This window comes from Vipera ursinii (genome assembly GCF_947247035.1).
Source record: "Vipera ursinii genome assembly, chromosome: 2".
In the NCBI taxonomy this organism is placed as follows: Eukaryota; Metazoa; Chordata; class Lepidosauria; order Squamata; family Viperidae; genus Vipera; species Vipera ursinii.
Window position 1 is genome coordinate 16,045,452 of NC_139513.1, and position 15,734 is coordinate 16,061,185.

Here is a 15,734-nt window from a genome sequence, read left to right on the forward strand (position 1 = left end):
TCAGTCCTAGAGGAGATCAACCCCGACTGCTCTTTAGAAGGCCAGATCCTGAAGTTGAAACTCAAATACTTTGGCCACCTAATGAGAAGGAAGGACTCACTGGAGAAGAGCCTCATGCTGGGAAAGATTGAGGGCAATAGAAGAAGGGGACGACAGAGAATGAGGTGGCTGGATGGAGTTACTGAAGCAGTAGGCGTGAGCTTAAATGGACTCCAGAAGATGGTAGAGGACAGGAAGGCCTGGAGGAACATTGTCCATGGGGTCGCAATGGGTCGCAACTAACAACAACAACAAAAAGCTATAATCTTCCCCCTTCCCAGTAGCAACGACCACAGAATCAGATCAACTCCATCTCCATTCGTAGTCTCCAGACCTGCTGACAAAACCATATCTCTAGGACCTTTTGGAAAAAGCAACGAGATAACCAATCGTATTTTGAGAGAATGGTGTTTCATAAGGAAGGGGCCACCTCTGAGACCTTTTTCATGGTCCCACTAGGACGTACATCCCTAACAGATGGGGCCCACGACATAACCTGCTTTCTCATCCTGGTAGACCAGGTGGATGTCATGGAGAGAGGCGGTCCTTCAAACAGCCTGGCCCCAAGCCATGTAGGGCTTTAAAGGTAATAGCCAGCTCCTTGAATTGTACCTGGAAGCAGATTGGCAGGCAGTGCAGCTCCCGCAAATGGGGTGACACAGGCGCAAGTCTAGGTTTGCACAACACTGTGTGGGCTGCTGCATTTTGAACCAGCTGAAGCTTCTGAGTAGTCTTCAAGGGCAGCCCCATGTAGAGGGTATCTAAAATGAGTTCCGTGGAATCCCGCAGGGACTTGAATGGATTCCCCAAAAATCAGAGGAACCCCGACCTTTTTACCCCAAAAGGGGCATGCTCTTATAAGGGATAGAAAAACATATAAATCAGGAATTGCTTAATGAATACAGATATCCTTCTTAGGTGGGTGAGGTGAAAGCACAAGCTCATTTATCTTATAGGCAGTGGGCTAATGCCTCCTTAAGTAACACCAGCTGCCTGCAATTAGTGCAGGTTCGCATCCCACCAGGCTCAAGGTTGACTCAGCCTTCCATCCTTCCGAGGTAGGTAAAATGAGGACCCAGATTGTTGGGGGCAATTAAGCTGACTTTGTAATAATGCCGCTTGGGGTGTGTGTGAAAGCCCTAATAAGCAGGCATATACATAGAATGAAGGCTACTGCTAAGCTTGTAAGCCGCCCTGAGTCTTCGGAGAAGGGCGGGATATAAATGGAATTAAAATAAAAAATAAAATAAATATATGCAGGGGTAGCAAGACATTAGTAGTAGCTTGTGAAGAAAGTTAATCCTAATAGCCTAGCTGAAACTTGAGCAGTGTGCTTAGTAGTTGCAGAATGGAGTTCCTTGAGCTTCAAGAGGTAAAGAGGTTGACATATGCAAGGTTTTGCCTTGATATCAGACACTCAGCTAACTGTTAGGAAGTCAGCAGAGGAAACAGAGCTTAGGCTAGCAGAAAAGTAGATCATGGTTAAAGGACTTTAACAAAACAGGTATAGCAGACGCAAGGGTTTCCTGGGAGGGGGGGGGAAGGAAATGTATTCTGTTTAGGCGCTTTGGATAAGCAGGTGAGCTGTTGAGTGCGATAAGGGTGGGGGGATTAGCTTTGCAACAGGGTATAAATATGTGCTTTTAAAAATTGTGTGTGGGGGGGTTATTCTCCTGGGTGACTTAAGTACACCAGCCTTTGCAAACGCTTTGTGCCAATAAAACTTTGTTCCTGGAATCCCAATGGAGTTTGTTTGTCCGTGGAATCCTGAGCCACCATTCCAGGCACTCTCATCCCTTGCAGAGTCTTCTCTTACTAAGCCGTAGAGAGCTTCTTCCCCTACCACCCTCTTAGCCCTCTTTCTGCAGAGATGTCCTTGCATTACGGTCTTGGATTGTGGGGGGGAAGCCCATCCCACTTACATAAAGTTCTACGTACAGCAGTGGTCAAAATTGTGGAAACCTTTTGGGAAAAGTGTACAGTAAAAATGCCACCTTTGGTTAAGTTTCCACCAATTGTTCTTCTAATTTCTTTATAACTGTAGCCTTGCTCACTTAATAATATTATTTTACATCGCTTTCTGGGCGACCAGTCAACTTTTTGCACCATTACTTTAATTTTATTACGTTTTACAAGCTCACTAAATGAAAGAACACACACACACAAAACCCCCAACCGACTTGATAAACTATCACATAACACACTGACAAATGTTCTCCTCTCAGCTTGAATAACATAAAGGTAAAGGTTCCCCCGCACATACGTGCTAGTCGTTTCCGACTCTAGGGGCCAGAGCTCATCTCCGTTTCAAAGCTGAAGAGCCAGCACTTGACCGAGGACGTCTCCGTGGTCATGTGGTTGGCATGACTAGACACCAAAGGTGCACGGAACGCTGTTACCTTCCCACCGTAGTGGTCCCTATTTTTCTACTTGCATTTTTACGTGCTTTCAAACTGCTAGATTGGCAGAAGCTGGGACGAGTAACAGGCGCTCACTCTGCTACGCGAGTCCGGAGTACCTTAGGGATCACCTGCTGCCAGTGTCAACTTCCCTCCGCCCTGTGCGCTCCCACAGAGAGGGCCTCCTCAGGGTGCCACCGGTCAGAGAATGTTGTCTGGTGGCTCCCAGGGGGAGGTCCTTCTCTGTGGGCGCGCCAGATTTGTGGAACCGTTTACCGGTTGAGCTCCGGATGGCGCCCAACCTTCGCTCCTTCTGACGTGATCTAAAGACCTACTTGTTCGAACAAGCCGGCCTGGCCTGATGGGTGATGGGTTTGGGTTTTATTATTGTTTTAATGTATTTTAACTTACTGCTGTAAGCTTTTGGGCACCTTGTTTAATCTCTTTTTAATTTTTGTATTCTTGTATTTTAGTATGTATTGCCCTGTTCACTGCCCTGAGTCCTTCGGGAGAAGGGCGGTATACAAATAAAATTATTATTATTATTACTCGGGATTCGACCCGCAAAACTGCCGACCATCTGATCGACAAGCTCAGCGTCCCAACCCACTGAGCTTGAATACGTGACACCAATAACTGAATCCTACTGTGATCTGATTGGCTCATTGCCAAAACAAGATGACACCTGATTGGCTCTCTAAACACTCATGCTCATTGGCTACCATCAGATGAAGGAAAGCTACCTGATATCAACCTAAGGAAGTTATGCTTCCTTTTTCTGGTTATTTAGCTATAACTTTTCATAGAATACAATACAGATAATTTTTTATTTTTATTTTATTTTTATTTTAATTCCATTTATGTCCCGCCCTTCTCCGAAGACTCAGGCTTACAAGCTTAGCAGTAGCCTTCATTCTATGTATATGCCTGCTTATTAGGGCTTTCACACACACACCCCAAGCGGCATTATTACAAAGTCAGCTTAATTGCTAAGCTTGTAAGCCGCCCTGAGTCTTCGGAGAAGGGCGGGATATAAATGGAATTAAAATAAAATAAAATAAATAAATAAATAAAATTGCCCCCAACAATCTGGGTCCTCATTTTACCTACCTGGGAAGGATGGAAGGCTGAGTCAACCTTGAGCCTGGTGGGATGCGAACCTGCACTAATTGCGGGCAGCTGGTGTTACTTAAGGAGGCATTAGCCCACTGCTCCACCAAGGCTCTTGAAGAAACTTATGTTGCATTACATTCTTGATTAAATTATCCTTCCATTGATATATAATTTTATGGTACAACAACCCCCCCCCCAAAAAAAAGTGGTGTTATTAGCCATCAAACCTCAAAAATACACTTTTCCCAAAAGGTTTCCACTCTTTTGGCCACTACTGTATGGCGCTTACATATAGGGCAGCCAGAAGCAGCCTGGGAAGGAAATAACCAGCTGGGGAGAGAACAATTTTTATTTTTCTACATAAAGAAATCCGAGTCTCTGACCTGTGACCGCTTCAGTAGAGACGGGACCGAATTGTTTCTGTTGAGAGATGCCGTAGAGGTTGAATATATATCTGTAGGAGGGCACCAGGTTGGAAATGACCACATCCCGGGCGTTGGTGTCTACAGGCAACACCTGGATTCTGCCCTCTGCATCTCGGTACTCGATGCTGAACGATTCAAATTTTCCAGTTAAGACCCGCCAGGTCAGACGGAGAGATGTGTCAGAGATGTTGGAAGCGGAGAGTATCCCCAACTTGGGCTGAGGAGCAACTTGCAGTCCTGAAGGTTTGGAGACTAAGGGGAGAAAAAAAAATAACTCAGAGAAATCAAATTTAGTTGAGCTCTGGATCTGTTATAGATCGTGGAAAGTGAGTGGTAGAACATTTGGTTGATTGAAAAGAGGCAGCCCAGGCCAGAGGTAAGGGCTCTGAGGAGGAAGGAGAGTTTACCTTAACTGACTTGTGAATTAAGTCTGCCAAGGAAGTGTTTGTGTATTTATTAACAGAGCTTATATCAAGGTTTCTGAACCGTGGCAACTTCAAGACATGTAGACCTCGTCCCAGAATTTCCCAGCCAAAATAGCAACGAGAAGATGTTGGTTTACATTTTTTCCAAATATCTTCAATTTCTGGCAAACGTTTTTTTTATTCCACGGAACGGTGAGAGTCCAGGAACAGCCACTGAGGCTGTCTGGATCTATTGGGAGAAAACTGGAACCTTCCATCATCCTTGTTTGCAGAGTGAAAAGCAGGAAGCAAAATTGCTAGAGTTTAAACACGGAAAATATACAGGTAGTCCTCGACTTATTACCGGTCACTCAGCGATGGTTTGATGTTCTGACGGACCTGCCTGGGGGGTACTTGCAACCCAGGTTCAAAGTTCTGACAGTTGCCCCTCCCCCTGCTGTTCAGGTGCTCAGCAATCGGTCTGCATTTATGGCCGTGTGACCGGCTGTCACACGACCACGTTTCATGATGGTTTTGCCAAAAAAAACAACCCTGGCATTTAGTTCCAATTGCAGTTCATCAATGGACACATTTGACTTACAACCAGCCTAGAATTTAAATAAACCACACAGCCAATCAGAGATGGGACCGACCATCAACCAACACACGCAAGCTCCTTCCCCCCACCAGCAGTTCACCTCCCAATGGCCTTCACCTGACATGACCTCCCCATCACAAGATCCATCACAAGCCTCTCCCCGATGGCTCACACCTGACCCATCACATCACAAGACCCTCACTTGACACTAGACCTACACCTGAAGCTCTTATAAACAGAAGGACACCGACACTGACATTCCCCTAAACCAGGGGTAGGCCACCTTGGCTCTTTTATGACTCGTGGACTTCAACTCCCAGAATTCCTGAGCCAGCCATGCTGAGGGGAAAGGGAGAGGTTTTCAAGCTGAGCCATGTTGACTCAGGAATTCTGGGAACTGAAGTCCACGAGTCATAACAGAGCCGAGGTTGCCTACCCCTGGCCTAGGCCTAGGCCGCTTTATGACTCGTGGACTTCAACTCCCAGAATTCCTGAGCCAGCCATGCTGAGGGGGAAAGGGAGAGGTTTCCAAGCTGAGCCATGCTGGCTCAGGAATTCTGTGAGTTGAAGTCCACGAGTCATAAAAGAGCCAAGGTTGCCTACCCCTGCCCTAAGATGTTGCCTAGTCTGATAACGAGACATTTGGAAACCATCCCACCAGCTCGGAGAACAAACTTTCACCCTTCATTCCAATTTTTGGCAAACATGGCCCAGGACAATCAGGGTTTGATTAATGAGCACCAAAAAACAGCCGTCAAATCAAGTCAGGCACAACCATCTCATGTTACGAACCAGATGGGCCAGCTTTATTATGATCATAACTCAAGAATTACCTACGCATGAAATTAATGTTTAAGGCAACCCATGGAAAGGATGAAGCTGTGGCCTCGTTTTCTGGCAGAAGAACACCCCAGATTGAGGGGAGTGAAACTGCCAGTTTTCCATAACAGTTTTTGACAATAAACTCTTCAACACTGCTGAATGCTTTGAAAACAAGACGGCGTTTGGCTTCCCCCTTTCCAAATCTTATCCCCGCCCCCAAAATCCCGTTTCCTCCCTCCCTCCTTATTTTTCCCACATTAGTAAAGGTAGTCCTCATTTAGTGACCACAACTGGGATCAGCAACTTAGTCATTAAGTGATTGCTCAGTGAAATCATGACTCTTTTTATGATCTGACTTCACCTTTCTTTTCCTTTGCAGATCTGTGAAAGTCATAAATGGGAGAACTGGTCATGAAATTATTTTTGTCATCCCCCTCAGAATGGCACACAGTTGCTGCCCAAGGCAAGGATACATCCTCTGTCACCAGGCTCCACAAATGCAGACAGTTCTAAAAATTGCAACTGTTCTTTGTTTAGTGACCGTTCAAAGTTACAACGGCACTGAAAAAAATGACCTGCAACTATTTTTTTCACGCTTACAATCACTGCAGCCTCCCCATGCTCACATGATCAAAAATTCTGATGTTTTGGGCAACCGGTTCATATTTATGATGATTGCGAGAGTCCCGGGATCTTGTGATCCCCTTTTGAGACCTTCTGACAAGCAAAGTCAATGGGGAAGGCAGATTCCCTTAACAATTGCGTGACTAACTCAACAACCGCCGCGATTCATTTAACAATTGTGACAAGAAAGTTTGAAAAATGGGGCAAAACTCACTTAACAATTGTCCTGTTTAGCAACAGACGTTTCGGGGTCAATTGCGGTCATGAGTCAAGGACTGCCAGTACACGCACGACATATAAAAGGTATCACTCCCTCCCCATTACAGGCTGACCAAGCAGTCATTTAACTTTATCTTTGTAAATTTTCCTAGTAGCGACATGAAACTGAAATCCAGAAACAGCAAACACGCTTTTTGGATGGCAAACGAGATGTTGTCTCAGGAAAGAAAAGCACTATAGACAGATGAGAAACACTTGCCCGGGGGGAGGACAATTAGGGCTGCAACTGACCTGTAACAGCCTCCACAGATATGGGGCCGAGACGCTTGTGACGGGAGACCCCGTAAAGGTTGAATTTGTATCGGTGTGAAGGGACCAAGTCGTGGAACCGCAGTAATCGCAAACCTCCATCTACAGGCAACTCATGGAATTTGCCTTTCGCATCCCGGTACTCGATAACAAAAGAGTCAAAATTCCCAGATTCCACAGTCCAAGACAGAAGGAGTGATTCCGATGTGATGTTATGAGCAGACAATGTTCCCAGCTTAAGGGGCTGGGTGCCTTGGCCTGGAAGAGAGAAGGAAAAGATGATCTGGATTGAAAATAGGACGATGCCTGTTTTCTTGTGAAAGATGATACAAGGGGAATACCATAGGACTCTTGTTTGGGATTTGGGTCGGTTGATTATGTCACTTTTTAAAATATATATGGATGGATGGATGCATAGATAGATAGATAGATAGATAGATAGATAGATAGATAGATAGATAGATAGATAGATAGATACGATTGACAAATACGATAGATATGATAGATGATAGATTGATAGATATAGATACGATAGATACATAAAAGGTAAAGGTAAAGGTTCCCCTGCACATGCGTGCTAGTCGTTTCCATTACTTTAATTTTATTACGTTTTACAAGCTCACTAAATGAAAGAACACACACACAAAAAAAACCCAACCGACTTGATAAACTATCACATAACACACTGACAAATGTCCTCCTCTCAGCTTGAATAACATAAAGGTAAAGGTTCCCCCGCACATGCGTGCTAGTCGTTTCCAACTCTAGGGGCCAGTGCTCATCTCCATTTCAAAGCCGAAGAGCCAGTGTTTGTCCGAGGACGTCTCCGTGGTCATGTGGCCGGCATGACTAGACACCAAAGGCGCACAGAACGCTGTTACCTTCCCACCGTAGTGGTCCCTATTTTTCTACTTGCAGTTTTACGTGCTTTCGAACTGCTAGGTTGGCAGAAGCTGTGACGAGTAACAGGCGCTCACTCTGTTACGTGGCACTCGGGATTCGACCCGCCAAACTGCCGACCTTCAGATCGACAAGCTCAGTGTTCTAACCCACTGAACCACCACGTCCCTCACGATAGATACATAGATAGATACAATAGATACATACAATAGATACAAACAATATAGATGATAGATAGATACAATACAGATAGATATACTGTAGATACGATACATAGATACGATAGATACAATAGATACATACAACAGATAGATAGATATAGATAGATAGATAGATAGATAGATAGATAGATAGATAGATAGATAGATAGATAGATAGATGATCATTATAGTGAGTTTGTGTGTGAGTGAGACAGAGAAACAGCAAAATCAATACAATTGAAAAAATTAGGACCAGATTTGTGCAGATTTTCTTTAAGTAACCAATAGCCGAGGTTGCACTTTAAACTTCAATTTTTAAATTGTTAGGCTGGATCTTCATTGACCCGGGAAGTAAATGAACGTTATTATGTTCTAAATTCATCCACTGAAGTTACTGTAACGGTGCCTGCTTCCAAGAAGAGGGTTCCAGTGCTATCAAACTGAAGACATTATGTAGCCAATTTCTTGAATAAGATTCTCTTCTTTTGTTATTGTTAGCTGCGAAGTTGTGTCCGACCCATCGCGACCCCATGGACAATGTTCCTCCAGGCCTTCCTGTCCTCTACCATATTCTGGAGTCCATTTAAGCTCACACCTACTGCTTCAGTGACTCCATCCAGCCACCTCATTCTCTGTCGTCCTTCCTTCTCATTAGGTGGCCAAAGTATTTGAGTTTTAGCTTCAGGATCTGGCCTTCTAAAGAGCAGTCAGGGTTGATCTCCTCCAGGACTGACCGGTTTGATCGCCTTGCAGTCCAAGGGACTTGCAGGAGTCTTCTCCAGCACCATAGTTCAAAGGCCTCAATTCTTTCCATATCATCTATATCAGTACTGTATTTCTCGACCTTTTCTTCACCATGGGCTCCCTTTAAATACCTTTTGTGGCCACTGACCATGGCCATGAACCCACAAGGATTAACTCAAGATTTCAATCATAACATTTCTTCAAGCCTTTGCAGACCCCCTGTGATGACATCGTGGGCCCCCCAAGAGTTCACGGACCACAGGTTGAGAACCACTGATCTATTTCTATTTCTATATCATCTCTATCAATACCAGCCTTGTATCATCTCTCTCTCTTTCTCTCTCTCTCTCTCTCTCTTCTCCTCTCCCTCTCTCTCTCTCCCTCTCTCTCTTGGATTCAGCGCTGACTCCTCATGAATGCCTTTCGTTTTTTAGGCAAGATTTTGGGAACTGGTTTGCCCTGGCTTTTTTCTCCCTAGGGTTGAGGGTGAGGGATTGGCCCAAAGTCACAGTCTCCCAGCTTCTGGAAGATCTTTCTGTATCTTATAGTATATTACTGTTGCACTGTGTAAGTCACAACTGTAACAGGTGGGGGGGCTGGCCTCTGTTTTCCATAAAACAAACGAACAAAAAACATAACCGATAAACACCACTGTGAGGTCCCCAAAGCCAATTTTCCCTCTGACCTGTGACAGCATTGGTAGAGATGGGACCGAGGCGTTTGCGCCCATTCAGGCCGTACAGGTTGAACTTGTATCTGTGAGAAGGGGTCAGGCTGGTGATGCTGAGGTCGCGTGAAGTGCCATTTAGGGGCAGGACTTGGGGCTTCCCCTGAGAGTCCTTGTACTGGAGCAAGAAAGAATCAAACTTTCCAGCAGCCACGGTCCAGAACAAAGCCACCGAGTCATTGGTGACCCGAGAGACGGAGAGATTTCCTAGCTGGGGCTGAACGCTCCTTTCTCCTTCCGATATCTCTGTAATAGAGAAGGACAAAGAAGAAAACAGATGCTTGTCAAACTTTAAATTACACAAATGCTTAGGCCTGTCACAGCCCTTCAGCTCGAGTGCCTCAGAGCGGGAGGCCAACCTGCCTCAGAAAACCGGGAGCAGAAAAATCTGGAGAAGAGGTAAGAACGGAATTGTACCAAAGGGTTTTTTGTTTTTTGTTTTTCAAAAGGCAACTGGACTTTGTTTTTCCTTGAAGACATTTTGCTTCCCGTTCAAGAAGCTTCTTCAGTTCTGACTGAACGGTGGAGGACGGAAGGATTGATATTGCTTGCGGTCATCTGGTCTGAGAGACTCTCTTGAGACTCCTTGAGGCCACTTGGAAGTTTATCTCTGCCTTCAGGGTCACCTCAATAGTGCAAATGAGTGTGGCACCTTCCTGGAACTGCTGAAAGGATTGTGTTGTAAACAGGAGATAGGTCAGTGCTGGTGAACCTTTTAGAGACCGAGTGCCCAAACTGCAACCCAAAACCCACTTATGTATCATCGGGTGCCTTTGGGTGGGTGTGGCCCATTGGGTGGGCATGCCTGCAGTGGTAACGGCAGACTGGGTGGGACTAAAAAGTTAAATCAATCAATTCCAACTTTTTTTCCCCCCGCAAGAAGTTGAAATTGATTGATTGATTGAAACTTTTTTTTGTTTTTTGCACATGGCGGCGGAGGCCTAAAGTGAAAAGATTTTACAAAACCCAGCTGAAGGCCTAGGACTGGGGTGACGGCGCGTTTGCCCACAGAAAGGGCTCTGCGTGCCACCTGTGGCACCCGTGCCACAGGTGGAGATAGGTAGTGTTGTATCCCTCCCTCTCTGTTGAGAGAGGGCTGTTCAATCTTAACGTAGACGGCTTTTTGACCCCTCTTTCAAACCAGTCAAAATGTGGATTTTGCTGTCTTTGAAAGAGTGACCTTTGTCTTTCAAATAGATGGATTGTTGAATCTAGTCCTGATGGACCAAGGGGCCTCAGTGACTCTCAGAGAGAGTGTTAATGACCAGATGACTGCAAGGAATATAAATCCTTCCATACTTCTTGGATGAGAGGTGGAAATGTCTTCAAGGAAAAACAAGGAAGTCCACTTGTCTTTTGGAATAAAGCGCTTTGGGGACAACGGTGACCTGCTTGGCTGAGAATTTCCGTAGGCAATGAAATTGTACAATTCCAGAGTTTGAAAAGTCAGGAAGCTGCAGGGATTTGAGCCTTGGTGGAGCAGTGGGCTAATGCCTCCTTAACTAACACCAGCTGCCTGCAATTAGTGCAGGTTCGCGTCCCACCAGGCTCAAGGTTGACTCAGCCTTCCATCCTTCCGAGGTAGGTAAAATGAGGACCCAGATTGTTGGGGGCAATAAGCTGACTTTGTAATAATGCCACTTGGGGGGGGCCCGAAAGCCCTAATAAGCAGGCATATACATAGAATGAAGGATATTGCTAAGCACATTGATTTGTGCTTCTTAGATTGTAAGCCGCCCGGAGTCTTCGGAGAAGGGCGGGATATAAATGGGATTAAAAAATTTTTTTTGAAGGGATAAAATTGCAATTTTTAGAACTGTGAGCTGGCCAGAGTCACTTGGCTGAGATGATCCTAAAGGTGCTTTTTCAGGAAGCAACTGGACGTTCTTGTTTTTCTTGAAGACGTTTCACTTCTCATCCAAGAAGCTTCTTCAGCTCTGACTGGATGGTGGGGAAATGGAAGGATTTACACTCCTTGCAGATAGCAGGTCATTTGCATTCTTTTAGAGGGTTGTTGAGGCCACTTGGGGATTTTTTCTGTCTTGTTAGGGTCACCTGAGGAGTGCAAATGGGTGTGCAGCCTTCTTGGAACTTTTGAAAGGACTGTATTGTAGACTGGAGATAGATGATGTTGTATCCCTCCCCCTCTGTTGAGAGAGGGCTGTTCAATTTTGACGTAGAGTATAAATGGAAGTATAAACCCTTCCATTCCCTACCATCCAGTCAGAGCTGAAGAAGCTTCTTGGATGAGAAGCAAAATGTCTTCAAGAAAGTCCCGTTGCCTTGTGAAAAAAGCACCTCTGGGATAACTATAACCCGGATGACTGAGAATCTCCATAGACATTTGGCTGTGACGAGTTGCCAAAATCAGTTTTATTTGTGCACTTGTTAGAAATATACAAGTTTGCTGGCTAAATCAATAAGACGATCCATCGGCCAAACACTGATGGTAGATGTGACTTTGGCTGTCTGCAGCCTAGTGACGAGCCATATTTCTATGGCCGGTCTTTCGTCCGCTGGTTTGGAGGGTTTTGCCGGCTCTAACGGGAGGGCTGCCGCTTTCCCGCGATCCAGCGAGGGCCCCTCCTTGCTGGTTGCCTCTACAGGGCAACTTTCGACCCTTTTCAGGGGACCCCAGTGTTGCAAAACTGGACGAGGAAGACAGGGCTCGTCTTCCAGGCGTCCATGGTGGCTGCATGGCAAACTGGAAGTCATTCATCCGTCAATCACTGACCTGTCATGGTGTGAATTGAGAGAGGCCCAAGATGCTTGTAGCCAGAAACTCCGAATACGTCAAATTCATACGTATGTGAAGGTGTGAGGTTGTAGAGGTGGAGGGAACGCATGGATCCATCAACAGGTACCCTCTGGGGCTTGCCTGCAGCATCCTTGTACTGGATGATGAAAGAGTCAAAGTTTCCTTCCTGAACATTCCATGAGAGGAGAAGGGAATCAGGGGTGACTTCAGAGACAGTGACATTCCCGAGGTTGGGCTGGATGCTCTTGATTGTAGTTTCCTCCGGTTGTTTCTTTTCTTCAACCTGCCCAGATGTTTCTGCAGCTGCGAAAATGAAAAAGGAAGATGATGGAGGATCCTAAGATAGAACTGCTGGGCGGGAATTCTACATTTGACCCTGAAGGCAGAGCAGTAATAATTCTTACAGGATATCAATTTTTGCCTTTTATTAACTTACATGTGTCATGGTTCCAACAGATGAAACTCTTCAAAGAACTTTGAGGCATTGTTTACCTTAAAGAATCTTTTATTTGAGTAGCATAGCATCAGCACTTACATAATCGAAGCCAAGATCTGAATTCCCCTCCCCTGAGCACATAGTATCGAAGCACAATTCCCTCCTCTAATTAACAGTCATAAATCACATTCTCCAATTAGTTTGAAATGCAGGCTTTCCCTCCAGTTCTCCAACCCGCCAATTCTTATCATCTCTTATTTCAATAACCTTGGTTCTCACACTGGGTTCAGTATTGTTATGTCTAGCTAAACTCTCATGGACTTTCCTCTTCCTCCCCCTGGCATCATCTAATTCTAACTCTAATTCTAAGAGTAAAACGTAAGAAGAAAAATGGTTGCATCTCCATATGTTGTCAAAGCAAAAAACATCTGATGTTAGCAGCATTGACAGCATGAATAGTTGGTCCTTGATTTTACAACAGTTCATTTTGTGACTGTCCTAAGTTACAACGGGCCTGAGAAAAGTGACTTATGACTGGTTTCACTCGTGTGACCGTTCCAGCACACCCATGGTCAAGTGATCAAAATTCAGACACTCGGCAACTGGCTCGTATATACGACAGTTGCAAGAGCTTTGGTGGAGCAGTGGGCTAATGCCTCCTTAAGTAACACCAGCTGCCTGCAATTAGTGCAGGTTCGAGTCCCACCAGGCTCAAGGTTGACTCAGCCTTCCATCCTTCCGAGGTAGGTAAAATGAGGACCCAGATTGTTGGGGGCAATTAAGCTGACTTTGTAATAATGCCGCTTTGGGGGGGGGGGAAAGTCCTAATAAGCAGGCATATACATAGAATGAAGGCTATTGCTAAGCACGTTGATTTGTGCTTTAGATTGTAAGCCGCCCTGAGTCTTCGGAGAAGGGCGGGATATAAATGGGATTAAAAATAAAAAAAATAAAAAATATCCCGGTATTAGGCGATCACCTTTTGTGAACTTTTGAGAAGGACAGCCAATGAGGAAGCCAGATTCACTTAACAACCACGTTACTAACCTAACAACGGCAGTGATTCACGGTCAACACTCACGTTTTTCTGTCCTTTTGTAACTTTAGAATGGTCACTAAGTGAACTGTTGTAGGTTGAGGACTCTCTGTAACCAAATTTCAGCTCATAGGGATGAGAAAATTGTGTTTCTTTTCAAGGGAATGTCGGCAATTTGAGAAGCCAAGGGGGTCTCACTGATGAATTCTGCACCTACAAGCACGCTCTCCCTTATTTCTATAACTTCGTATTGCTCACTAAACTCTGCTTTTAAAATAAATGGACAAAGAGGAAAGAAGAGAACGTGAAACAGATGACGATAATGGGACTCACTGGTCCTTTCAGAATGTTTCAGAGGGAAGGACCTAAAAAGGACCTAAAAAGCATTGAAGGAAAGCTGGAATCCGAGTGTTGCCAAGGTAACTGTCAATGCTGCTAACATCGGATGTTTTTGCTTGACAATAGTTGGAGATGCAACCGTTTTCTTCTTATGTTTTACTCTTAGAGTTAGAGTTTGATGATGCTGGGGGGGAGGAATGTGCATGAGAGTTTAGCTAGACATAACAATACTGGAGCTAGTGTGAGAACCAAGGTTATTGAAATAAGAGATGATAAGAATTGGTGGGCTGGAGAACTGGAGGGAAAGCCTGCATTTCAAACTAATTGGAGAATGTGATTTAGGACTGTTAATTGGAGGAGGGAATTGTGCTTTGATACTATGTGCTCAAGAGGGGGGAATTCAGTTTTTGGCTTCAATTATGTTAGTGCCGACGCTAAGCTTCTCTAATAAAGATTCTTTAAGGTAAACAATGCCTCGAAGTTCTTTGAAGAGTTTCACCTGTCGGAACCATGACAGTAACACTGACTGTATCCAATAAGAGAGAACATTTATAGCTCTGGGTTGGAAATGAGGGGTCCTTGGTATTCTCTGAGTTTTGGCTCTTTTCTTGCAGATGTTTCTTTGCCCAACTAGGCAACATCATCGGTGTACTGACGATGTTACTTAGTTTGGGTAATGAAACGTCGGCAAGAAACCAAGCAAACTCAAGAGAGCACCAAGGATCTTTTCACTGATTGCAAACTACCACCACCACCACCCTTTTTTTCCCCCCAGCAGTTGTTGCTAACCTGTTGTGACCGCTTGGGCAGAGATTGGTCCGAGACGCTGTTTTCCAAAGATACCGTAAAGATTGAATTTGTACTTGTGAGAAGGTGACAGATTCGAAACGATGACTTCACGGGAGTCTCCTCTTAAAGGGAGCGCTTGGGGTCTTCCTTCAGCATCTTTGTACTGGACTGAGAAAGCATCAAAGCTTCCCTCGGGGACGGTCCATGAGAGCCGGGCCGAATGACTGGTGACTTCTGAGACCGAAAGCGCGCCCAAGTGAGGGCTTATTCCACCAGAGACCTCCTGGCCCCCATCTCCATTGTCCCCTGGTGCTAGAGAAGAAACAAAACATGGTTGAGTGGGTGAGACAGGGAAAGGCCGATGCTGGGATAGTATAAACCAGACATGTCAAACTCGCGACATCACGTGACGTCATGCGACATATCGGAGCTTTCTCTCCATTGCCGGCAGCGGCTTCCACGTGACGCATCCGGCCTGCGGCTGGCAGTTTGACACCCCGGTATAAACCCTCATCTCTCTTTTCAGAGACAAAGTTCACATCAGGAGTTTGTCAAGTCTGGAGCCTTCTAAACAAGCCTCCGCACTATAAAAAAAAGGTGTTTTGCGATTCTAGGAAAAAAGTGCAGAGAAAAGCCACAAAGATGATTAGGCTGAAACATATGAAGAACAGTTAGAGGAACTGGGCACGGTAAGTCTAGTGAAGGACCAGGGGTGACAGGATAGCAGTCTTCCAATATTTGAGGGGCTGTCACAGAGAGGAGGGGGTCAACCTATTTTCCGAAGCATCTGAAGGCCAGACAGGGAATAACGGATGGAAACTGATCAAGGAGAGAATTAAGGAGAAATTTTCTG

General features: G+C 45.2%; 2 protein-coding genes across 2 annotated transcripts in view; both read right to left on the reverse strand.

Annotated features, from left to right (window-relative positions):
- The window catches only part of LOC310634740 (uncharacterized protein), a gene marked incomplete at both ends in the record, with an annotated part of 362,395 nt that overhangs the window by 229,478 nt on the left and 117,183 nt on the right, over positions 1-15,734 (reverse strand). The window lies entirely within an intron of this gene.
- The window catches only part of TNXB (tenascin XB), a gene marked incomplete at its 5' end in the record, with an annotated part of 155,668 nt that overhangs the window by 29,551 nt on the left and 110,383 nt on the right, over positions 1-15,734 (reverse strand). The window contains 5 exons of the mRNA XM_083351049.1: positions 3,935-4,228; positions 6,935-7,210; positions 9,482-9,769; positions 12,258-12,584; positions 14,882-15,193. Coding sequence (XP_083207175.1) covers positions 3,935-4,228; positions 6,935-7,210; positions 9,482-9,769; positions 12,258-12,584; positions 14,882-15,193 — 1,497 coding nt within the window. The remainder of the gene's footprint in view (positions 1-3,934; positions 4,229-6,934; positions 7,211-9,481; positions 9,770-12,257; positions 12,585-14,881; positions 15,194-15,734) is intronic.